At 44.9% G+C, this 11,450-nt stretch overlaps 1 protein-coding gene across 1 annotated transcript in view; it reads left to right on the top strand.

Moving 5' to 3' along the window:
* The first annotated feature begins 586 nt into the window (after positions 1-586).
* The window catches only part of TNFRSF21 (TNF receptor superfamily member 21), a 73,509-nt gene continuing 62,645 nt past the window's right edge, over positions 587-11,450 (top strand). Inside the window, exons 1-2 of the mRNA XM_025383636.1 lie at positions 587-798; positions 858-1,175. Coding sequence (XP_025239421.1) covers positions 1,080-1,175 — 96 coding nt within the window. The 5' untranslated portion in view covers positions 587-798; positions 858-1,079. The remainder of the gene's footprint in view (positions 799-857; positions 1,176-11,450) is intronic.

The following is an 11,450-nucleotide window of genomic DNA, read 5'->3' as shown; positions in this document are numbered from 1 at the left end:
AGTCTCTCCAAGACCATCCATGGACCCAAAATCACTGACTCTGGGTTTTAAATCCTGTTAGTTTGGATTTCCTTAATTGCATTCATAAGCCCAGAGGTTCTCAAACTTTGCCCCATATTAAAATCACCTTGAAAACTTAAAAAACAAACCAACAACAGCAACAAATTTCAATGCCCAGGCCAGGTCATGTCCTGTTCCAATTAAATCAGAGTCTCTAGAGGTGGGGCCCAGGAATAAATATATATGTTTTAAACTCTCCAGGTGATTCCACAGCGCAGCAAAGTTGGGGAAGCAACGCACAGGTCTCCTTTTTTGTCACGCAGTTGATCTAAGTGCTCTGTGGTCTATTCACCACCGCCGTCTGATTTAGTCATCGTGTCCGAAACAATGGAAAGGCGTCTGCAGCTGAAATAATTTAGTTGGAATTATCTTGGAAAAAAGAAGTAAAGTTAGACTAGGGGTGTAATGCTGTCTCAGCGCTTTCCCTGGGCCAACAGGAGAGTGCAATTCCCTCAGCGAACGCCAAGGGGCACCCTCTCCCTCCCCGCTGTACCTGGAACGCCTTCCTCTTTCCAACCGCACAAAGAGCCCGGCCTCCTCCCGGGTGACATCACAAAGGGCCGCTCCCCCGCCCCTTCGGCGCCACCACGTGTGTCCCTGCGCCCGGTGGCCACCGACTCAGTCCTCGCCGGCCAGTCTGGGCAGCGGAGGAGGGTGGTTGGCAGTGGCTGGAAGCTTCGCTATGGGAAGTTGTTTCTTTGATCTCTCGCGCCCAGCCCTCCTCCCTGGTTCTCCGCAGCCGCTGTCGGAGGAGAGCACCCGGAGGCGCGGGCTGCAGTCGCGGCGGCTTCTCCCAGCCTGGGCGGCCGCGCCGCTGGGCAGGTGCTGAGCGCCCCTAGAGCCTCCCTTGCCGCCTCCCTCCTCTGCCCGGCTGCAGCAGTGCACATGGGGTGTTGGAGGTAGATGGGCTCCCGGCCCGGGAGGCGGCGGTGGATGCGGCGCTGGGCAGAAGCAGCCGCCGATTCCAGCTGCCGTGGGGCCGCGCGCCCCGGGCGCCCCTGCGAGTCCCCAGCTCAGCCATGGGGACCTCTGCGACCAGCAGCACCGCCCTCGCCTCCTGCAGCCGCATCGCCCGCCAAGCCAGAGCCACGATGATCGCGGGCTCCCTTCTGCTGGTGAGCGCTTGCGGGGACCAGGGGTGGCGGCGGCGCCGGAGCAGAAGGAACCGCTCTCCGGGAGCCGGGCGGATCTCCGAGCCGGGGCTTCGGGAGGCGCGGGGCCCGGCCGACTGGGTTACGGGCACTGAGGGGTTTGCAAGGGAAGGCAACACACCGGAGGGCCTCGACTAGGTTATTTAGGGGAATCACAGGGCTCAGCCGGGGCTGGGGAATGAAGACGAATTGTTTTCCTTGCAGTCTGGCTTTGCTGGAGGAGGCGCTAGAGGTGGCCGCCAGGCTTCTGCGCATTTGAGGGCTTTTCCCCCTACTCGGCCTACCTCGAGCTCCCCACGCCCGCAGCCACAGCCCTCCACCCATTGGCCACTGCCCCTCTGCGTGGTGTGGGGCCGGGGCCGCGGTGTGGGGCTCCGAGGGCCGGCCGAGCCCGGCGCTTTGTTGCAGCTGCAATGTCATGTCGGGATGCTACCGCAGTGGAAGAGAGTGGTACCGGTGCGCGCCGGACACCGGAGACCTCCGGGTGCTGCCTCGCGGTGCATTCCCGAGCAGAGCGCAAGCAGCCCCCGCCTCCATCCCTTTACCCTCTCGGCTTGGGTGGGGTCTCAGGTTCTGCCTGCCGAAATGTCACCCTTAGACCCACTCTCCGGCGCCTCCAAAGCGCCGGCTTCCAGCCAGCCAGCGCGCTGGCACTCGAATGGGGGGAGGGGGAAGGAGATGTGTGTAAAGGAAGATGAATTTTCTGCGGTCTTTCCGATCCCTCGTTTACCTGTGGCTAGGCAGGTGACCCTGCAGGGTGGTGCAGTCTTCCTCATCGCCCAAGCTGCATCCACATCTCGGGTCAATCATCTTGACCAAAAACTTACCCTCACTTCCCCCAAATTCCCTCCCACTATTTCCAACTATTGGGGTGAAGGGGCAAGTTAGATGGAAGAAAATTTGAGATCAAACCCTTGAGCTTCCCTTGCCTATCTTTTATCCCTGCAGGAAGGATGGAGATTCTTAGGTAAAAACCAAACAAAAACAAAAAACAAGAGCTTGTTTTCATGGCAGGGCTGTGTAAGGGAAAAGCAGGCTTGCTGTCTCCTTCCCCAAAAGGGCTTAACGCCTGGCCAGCCAAGAACTGCTTAGATCTCAGGGCATTGCAGTTGCTATGGCCTGGGAATTCATCCTACAGACACTCTGGTTCCTTGTGTGTGTGTTTTAAGAGGAAGAGAGAGACTAAAGAAAAGTTTGTTACTGTTAGCATTTATAATGAAGCAAGTCACAGTCTCCCTTCAGAAACTCTTTTCTGCCCATTTATTAATGGCATGGCCAAGGTTTATATCTTTGAAACAAGTGTGGTGGATGGTAAGCAGTAGTGGGGGAGTCTCTTGGGACAATGAACCTGAATTGACAGTCTTGGTGTGGAGAGAAACACATCTAGGTCCATGGGAACACTGATCCTAGTTCAGTGGAGTGAGAATTATCATCGGTTCGTTTTTCACGGCCGTAGATCCACTGCTATCCACTACTATGTTTCAGGTGCTTCCAACACATCTGATTATTATATGCCTCATAGAGTCCATTCCCAGATTAAATCTTAAGTCATTGTGCAATACTCCATTTATTTTACCTTTTAGCATGAGGTAGGTAATTAAACAAAGATCTTGATGTAATCAAACGGTAGGTTGCTTTAACTGAGAAAGGGTCCAGCTCCTTTTTTTGAATCATCAGGCTAGGCGCCCTGGCTCATGCCTGTAACCCCAGCATTTTGGGAGGCCAAGGTGGGAGGATTGCTTGAGTTCAGGAGTTCGAGATTTGCCTGGGCAACATAGTGAGACCCCATCTCTACAAGAAATCAGGTGGGTGTGGTAGTGGTGTACCCCTGTATGCCCAGCTTCTCAGGAGGCTGAGGTGGGAGGATGGCTTGAACCCAGGATGTTGAGGCTGCAGTGAGCTGCGATCATGCCATGGCACTCCAGCCTGAGTGACAAAGTGAGATCCTGTCTCAAAAACCAAAATAAAAAATAAGTCATCAAACTCAACCTATCCTAAAAATTGTGCACTAGATTTGCAACTGAAGACCTGACAATTTAAGTTTGGCTGCTTTGAAAAAAATAAAATTTCTAACGGGGATTAGGAGCAGTCTCAAGATGATAACCAATACAGGATTCCTTATTCTTCTGCTAGCTATGCTAAAAAGACTTCAGTTAAATTCATAGAATGGCATGAGGTTGAGCCCTTCATCCTGAAGGGTGACTGGAGGGTGTGCCAGGAATCAGCAGAGACTATGTTATAATCCCCATCCAGGGTGGGGAGGAAATGCCTTTTGTCTTTCACATTCTTACTCTGCATGCCCAAGTCCACAGGACAGGCTTTGTTAATGTGTAAAATGATGATCTCATGATACTGTTCCAAGGAGTATTTATCCCATTGGGATCATTGGCCATGTGAACATGATGGACACCAGGTACTGGAGCCTGGGTACACGTGGCAGGGTACTCAGAACACTACTGGGGGAGGTGGGCAAGTTAGTGGCATGCCCACATATTGCAGTTAGATTAAAAAAGTAATAATCCAAATAAAGTGTTCTGTTTATTATGTCTTCTAACGCTCTTCTTTCAAATATCTCCCTTTTTGTGTGGCAATATTTATTGTCGTCATTTTTGTGTTGCGACTTTTTGTTTGTCATGACTGGCTAACCGCATGAAAGATAGCTTACTATAAGCTTATAAAAATACAAATATATATGCACACAATATGACATAATATATAAACACACATATATAGCAATTGTATATGTATAGAGTGAGCAATTGCTACATGCCAGGTGCTTTGTATATGATATCTCACTTATTCATAGCACCTTTGTGAAGCAGGTGATATTATCTCTATTTTATAGTTGAGAAAATGGAAGCTCCCGAAATTTCATTGGTTTGTCCCAGGCCACACAGCTTGCACGTGATATTGCTGGGGCCAGAACTCAGGACTGCCCGGCTCTTCAGCTCATGTCCTCTTTTAGCCCTGTGCTACACTGCGTGTTTCACAAGTCCAAATTGCTTGGTAATAAAATGTAACAACAGAGAAGTTGTTGTTGGGGAACAGTTAAGATGGCGGTTTGGTTCATTACAGAACGTGAATGAGAATTACAGGAATGCTTTTGGAAGGAAGTATTCTTGCTGCTTGCACTTCTACTTCTGATGAGTGTCTGCATGATAATAGGAAGTAAAACATACACTGAAAGACAAGAGCTGGGTTCAAAAGTCTGGGGCTCAGGTGGACAAAACATTCTTGTTGCTCAACACCCAGTAAGTCTAATGTGCATGGACGTGCTTTGTCTTCAGAATCTAAGATTACCTTCCACCATCTTGACTTTACCAATTGTACTTTCTTGCCTGAGACACTCACCCTTGCTATATCATATCTCTGTAAGGCAGAGACAAGACCTTTAGGTTTGTTCCACTGATAAGGAATACTCTAGAATGGCTTGCCCAGCATGACAATACATAGTCAGAGACGCCTCTTGCCCTCAGGGAGCTTGCTTTAACTGCATAGATAGGATGTTCCCAGTGAGGCAGTCAGAAGAGAAGGGAGCCATAACTGGTAAGGGTATCAGGTGTGAAGCTTTAGAAAACACTCTTTTGCAAGCATTATGAATTCCAGATAGAGGGCTATTTGCTGTTATAGCCTGTCCAGCTGTGTGTTTGCCTAGAAAGTGCCAAGTAATAGTGTTTTTCTGTTACTGAAACTAGACATGTAGCTTAGTGCTACTTCCTGATCTTCATTTATCAAAGTACATTACCTGGCACATTGGCAATTCACTTTGGCTGTTTGGGCAGGCGTGGAGTGGTCTGGTGGGGGCTGAAGTTCTGAATCACGTCAAGACTTGGTGGCAAATTCAAGCAGAACTTTAAATTAGAGCTGATATTATATCCAAAAGATGTTCTCCCTCCTATATATCTTAGCTCTACAATCCTAGAATGAGAAAGCTGGAAGGGAGCATAAAAAATACTGATTTAACACCCTATATTTTTTGGTTGAGAGAAAAAAAAATACTCTATTGGGAAAGTGACTCATTTTTCATGTTTACAAATGAACCTGCATGGAGCACCCTTTCTAAGCGAGGCACTATCCTGGGCAGTGGGAACCCAGGGATGAACTGGGGTTTGGATCTTGCCATGAAGGTACAATATATATGCTATATAAAATGAACATGGCCATCACCAGTGCTGGTTGGGTTTTACTCGCTCATATGGAATCAGTGGATGAAGGTACTATACTTACCGTAATACACAAAATATGATTGATGTTAAAATCTTTAAAATACCTGAAGTAACTTTGGCTGTTGGTCTGAGAATCAGAGAAAAAAAAAAAAAAAAAAAACACTTTCAAATCTGAGAATGACATACATTAGCCTCGGTAGAGAAAGCAACTTCTAATCAGAGGAATGGGGAGTGCAAAACCTGTCCTGGAATGCAGGAGTCCTGACTGACCCCATGGGTTATCATCACATTCAAAATGTGTATAACGGAGTTGAGCTCTCTCATCTGAACTGTTTCTGAAGACATGTGTTTGAATCTTCTTCAAGTCTAGTCCAAAACAAGCAAACCTCTAGTGTAAATAAACTACACAAGTAAATCAAATCAGCAATAAAAAAAGTTCCTTGTAAATGGGATTTAAGGACTACCTTAAGGTGGGAAGGAAAAAAAGGGAGACTTGAAAAGGCATATATCCACCTAATGCCTGCTTGACATGTTTTAGTGTGGCTAAATGTTGACAAAGTCTATCAAGCAGGATATGGTATGCACAGTTAATGCTCTATTTTCTGGGGCAGTTTGCAGACAGTCCTTTTCTCCAGGTATGCTCTCATTGGGTCGGAACAAATAGGTGTGAGCTTCTGGGCTGGCTCTGGCAGATGGTCTTTGTCCTTTCTGCATTATAGACCAGAATATGGAGACATCACACTTTAACTTTGCAGGCAACTATATCCACGAAGATGAGAGGTGAAGCCTCTTTGGAGGCTGCATAGACAGTTTACAAATTAATTTTGTGCTCTGCTGGTCCTTCATAAAGCATGTAAACTCTAATTGCCTTAAATAAACATCTTTTTTTTTTTTTTGGTTTGGTTTTTGGTGACACAAAATGGTCAGGTGCATTATCAGACCATTACTATTCAGGGGCTGGTATGAATTGAGTGACTTTTCCTCATGCTTATTTTCCAGTAAGCAATAATATTCTGTTGGCTTTCTTTCCCCAAGCAGGCCTGGCAAATTCCGGTGATACCAGGTCATCAGCAACTTCTTGGCAAACTCAGGTGCTTCTCTTCTGTGACAGGAAGAGCCCAGGTTATCTCCGAGCTTTGGGCTTGTGTCCAGTGATCACTTGGAGCTGACTCAGTGTGGACCATTAGACAAAGATATGTCTGTTTGACAGAATGACAATAGGAGCCATAATAGGAATCAATTTGGTCCCCAAAGTTGGATCCTCATTTAGCATTAGCAGAAGGCTGGGTTTTGTGGCTGTAGCAGCAACAGCTGCTGAGCTTTGATTATTTAGGATAGGGGCGAGATCATGAATAAATACTGGCCTTGCCCCAGTGTTTGTGTTTGTCAAATACCAAAAAATAAAATAGGAATCCTAAATTGGCTTGCACGCTGCCACCTGGCTTTCTTACCACCTTCATTTCTAGCCTGAATCCAAGAGGGGAGGAGCTTGGGCAGAGGTTATAACCTGGGAGGAACCTGGCAGATATCAGTGAGTACAGGCAGGACTGAGGACTATCCAGAGGTGGGGTTCACTGATATTTAGGCTGCTGACTCAAAGCAATAGTGAGCAATAGTGATCTCAGTGAGATCAGTGGGCAATAGCAATCTCAGTGTTCTTGAGAGGTGTTAAAAGCCACCAGAAGATTTATCCTGGCTTCGAGATGACAGATGTGTGTGGTGGTGGGAAAGTTGCGCTCAGAGAGATCTCAGGCAGGTGTGGGGCTGAGCAGGGTGTGGGTGGGGATCAGGACGTTGCCCTGTGGCTTCATATTTAAAAATTATACCTAAGACTTTGCTAAACAAAAATAAAAACAAGAAAAGTAAGGGGGGGCACTTAGTAAGCTAAGTCATAGCAAGGCTCATTATCTAATCTTTGTATACTTTTCTATTTGTTCTGCTGCTCTCAGTACTGCTGTGTGGCTCTGTTGCTTGGCTCCCTTGCAAATCTATCCGTTTTGGGAAAAGGAGCATGAGCTTAATGGATTTAGGAGAGAGGAGAGGAGTGAGTCCATGAGTTCTGGAATCAAATGAGAGCAGCTGTGGATTCAATAGGGCTTCAGCTCTGAGAGCCCAGAGGGGGAGGAATAAGCAAGTGGGTGTTAATATTAATCATTGATATTGCTATCACTTATTTATTGAGTACTTATCTTTGACATTGTGTTGAATACTTTCTACAAATGATCTCAATACATCTGACAAGTCTATGAGGTAGTAGCATTAGCCCCATTTTATAGATAAGCGAATGGAGTTTGAAAAATCTTATGGTCCTGCAGTTGGCAACTGCTGGAGACAGGATTTAAATCTAGGTCAATGTGGCTTTGTGCACACTGCTTTTTCTGAAAGTTGTTGGTAGGAGAGAGAGGTCACCTTAATTTACCAGAATTTTGTTTTCTGTAAAGAGAATGACTTTACTCTAGAGTTGAACATTCTCTTTCCAGAAATTCAATGAGCAATTCTGCTCCGTGATGGTACTTGGAAGTTTAACTAAAACTGCTGGTCATAAAGTGAGAGCAACGATTGAAAGGGGAGGGTATGCAGTCATTGGTAAGCTTTTTCCAGCATTTTCCTATGGTGTGACTCTGACGGGCAATGGTGCCATGGCTAAGATGGAAAGACACTCCTGTAAATTGAAATGTTATAAATAGGGAATGAATGCTTTGCTTTCCTGCTACTTGGGTCATTTTGAAAAATATTTGTTTAGTGAGTAACGGTGTGACATGGGTTCTGCTTAGCAATGTAGTTTCAACTCACTTATCCTGAGAACTTGAGGACCTTTTAGGGTTTTCTTTGCTGCCAGCCTAGTTATTTGTATAGGATAAGTGCACGGGCTTGTGCCATCTGTTATTAGTATTTCCTTTTTTCACTTTTCATTTCAGGTCTCTTGGAAACCAGTTTAACTCCATGGTTTGAGGGGGGTCAGAGGTCATGTGTTTGTGTGTGGCTTATCATACTGACTGGTAGCACTCGCTTAAGTAAGCTTTTAAACATCGCTTTGTAGGTTGTAGAGACTGTGTAAACTAGGAAAAGGCAAAGGGTGGGAGGAAATCATTTAATCATTTGTCCTGGAAAACAGGTTGGAATTCTGGTCTCCCAAATAACCTTTGGGACAAGACCATTGTTTGACTTCATCCTATATACGGCCAGGTCAGCTTACCCAGGATGAGGAGAGGTAGGAGTGTTGGGAAGGAAGAAAGAGATTCCAAGGCAAATGGTAACAGGTCCCCAGAATAATTTAGCTGGATATTTTTGTTAATCCATTTTGTGATGCTATAAAGGAATACCCAAGACTGGGTCATTTATAAAGAAAAGAGGTTTATTTCACTCATGGTTCTGCAGGCTGTACAAGAAGCATGGAGTTAGCATCTGGTTGGCTTCTGGTAAGACCTCATGGCAGAAGGGAAGGGCGGCTGGTGTGTCACATGGTGAGAGAGGGAGCAGGAGAGAGGGAAGGAAGTACAGGCTCTTTAAACAACCAGGTCTGGTAGGAATTAAGAGGACTCAGTTATCACCAATGGGACAATGCTAAGCCATTCATGACAGATCCACCTCATGACCCAAACATCTGCCGTAAGACTCCCTCCAACATTGGGGATCACATGTCAACATGAGATTTGGAGAGGACGTACATCCTAACTATATCATGATTCAATCTTTGCTGTTCCTTTATGTGTAGAAGTCCATGACTCCACTCTCCTCTTGGGTTTAAACTTTGCTGACCTGGTCAAGGAAAAATAACAAAATAGGCAAGGTTTGTGTGTGTTTCCTCATTTGAAAAGCTCAGGGCTAATACTGTTTTTCAGCTTCTCAAAGACAATATGCTCTTCATCTTTGTGTTTCTGGCTCAATGTCCTGACACATAGCAGTTAAGCAATAAATGATTAATGACTTTCAGAAGGATTTTGATTTAAACTAACTGTTCATTCATTCTAGACAAGTTAGAGGTTAGTTGGAGCTAGAGTTACATCTCAGTCCTTTGAACTACAACTGAAGAATAGTTGACTTATTAAGAAAGAACAATTTAAACTTATGTAAGTTGGCAGACTAGAAGAACCTACTGGATGTAGAATTCTCTTTATGTGTCATTTCAATTCAATTCCCTTTGTTTACAGTATTTATGTATAGTTAAAACTAATGTGTATGTACCTGCTTGTGTTCTACTTTTCTTAGTGTAGATATATTCTGTTATCTTAGAGAGAGATATTTATATTTTATCCATTTAATAAAATTTATGGGGCATCTATTAAATGTCAGGCATTGCTAGACTTTGGGTATATGATAGTGAAAGGCTATTCATAGGCTTTCTTCTTGGATGCCATAAGAGCGGTGATGCTTAATAAGAACCAGCCATTTAAAGAACAGAAGGAAGAATATGTCAGGAGGAAGGACGGTATGTGGGATGGCCCAGAGGGAGGAAAGAGCCTACATGTTCGGAGGATAGAAAGAAGATTTACGGTGGTTGGTGCTCAGTGAATGGGGACAATGGCTCGAGCTTGAAAAGGCAGGCAGAGGCAAAATCATACAAGATCCTTTAAGGGATCAGGACATCACTCAGTGCAGTGGGAAGCAGGGTAATAATATGACTTGAATGCAATAAAAAAAAAAAAAAAAAAACTCACTGGCAGCTCTGTGGAGAATGAATTAGAGAAGGGGAGCATAGAAGCTGGAGGCCAGTTAGCACCTTTTACAGTAATTCAGGGCACAGATGATGGTGCTGGGGCAGTGACAATGAAGATGGGGATTACTAGATAGAAATTTTGGAGAGATTTGCTGATGGCGAGATAGGAAGGAGCAGGTGATATTGAAACAAAGCAGTGATCAAGGCTGATTCCTAGGTTCCCACACTGAGCAGTCTATGGTGGTCTGATTACTTTGAAAGGGAAGGCTTGGGGAGCAGTGGGTGAAACTGAGAGGCCTTAAGTTTGGATGCATATTGAATAAGTTTGAGGTGCCTGTGATTCACTCATTTCAAGCCTTTATGGCTGCCACTTTTTAATAGCTCTATCCCCTCCACTTGGCACTGTGTTGAGCCATTCTACGGTTGTTGGATGCTTGGCTTGCTGTCTCTTTGGTCTTCCACTGCAAGCAGCACTAATGAAGTTGTCTCTGTATAAACCAATGGCTCTTTTTCCTTTTTGGTTTTTCCCCAAAGTGTGTTCCTCAAAGTGGAATTGCTGGGTCAAAGGAAATGAATGAACAGTTTTATGGCTTTTGCTGCACATTGCCAGACTGTAGTCCAGAAGAACTGAATTAATTTAGAATGCCACCAGCCACCTATAAATGTGCTTTCTAGCCCACAAGACTGCCAGTATTGGAGTTTATAACTATAATTTATTTATGCTGCTTTAATTATAGATATGTGAGGGTCCTTGGTTGTGCAAATTTGAATTTCAATAGCTCCTAGGGATATCAGACATTTATCCATAGGATGATCATCTTTGTAATTATGTACTCATGTAGCCCTCTGTCGTAACTATTGAGTAGGAGTTATGTTAGCCACATTTGCATGAATTATTTATATACATTTTTAGTTTTATAAGCTTTTATTAGCAGTGTATGTCATATTTTTACATTCTACTTTTAATATTATTATATTTAATAACATAAAAGTTGAGATTTATGTTTTTACTTTTGAGACAGAGTCTTATTCTGTCCCCCAGGCTGGAGTGCAGGTGGCACGATCTTGGCTCACTGCAACCTTTTCCTCCCGGGTTCAAGCGATTTTCCTGCCTCAGCCTCCTGAGTAGCTGAGATTACAGCATGCACCGCCCTGCCTGACTAATTTTTGTATTTTTGGTAGAGGCGGGGTTTCACCATATTGACCATGTTGGCTGGTCTCAAACTCCTGACCTCAAGTGATCCTCCTGCCTCAGCCTCCCAAAGTGCTGGGATTACAGGTGTGAGCCACCGCACCCAGCTGAGATTTATATTTTTAAACCTTTTTCTTTGTTTGTGTCTGAAAATACTTTGTGTCTGAGAATATTTTCATTTTGTTGGTGCTGTTCATTTTAACAGAAATTGATCTCTTTGCAGG

The sequence above is a fragment of the Theropithecus gelada genome, chromosome 4, assembly GCF_003255815.1.
Source record: "Theropithecus gelada isolate Dixy chromosome 4, Tgel_1.0, whole genome shotgun sequence".
Classification (NCBI taxonomy): Eukaryota; Metazoa; Chordata; class Mammalia; order Primates; family Cercopithecidae; genus Theropithecus; species Theropithecus gelada.
This window is presented reverse-complemented; position numbering and strand designations above follow the sequence as displayed.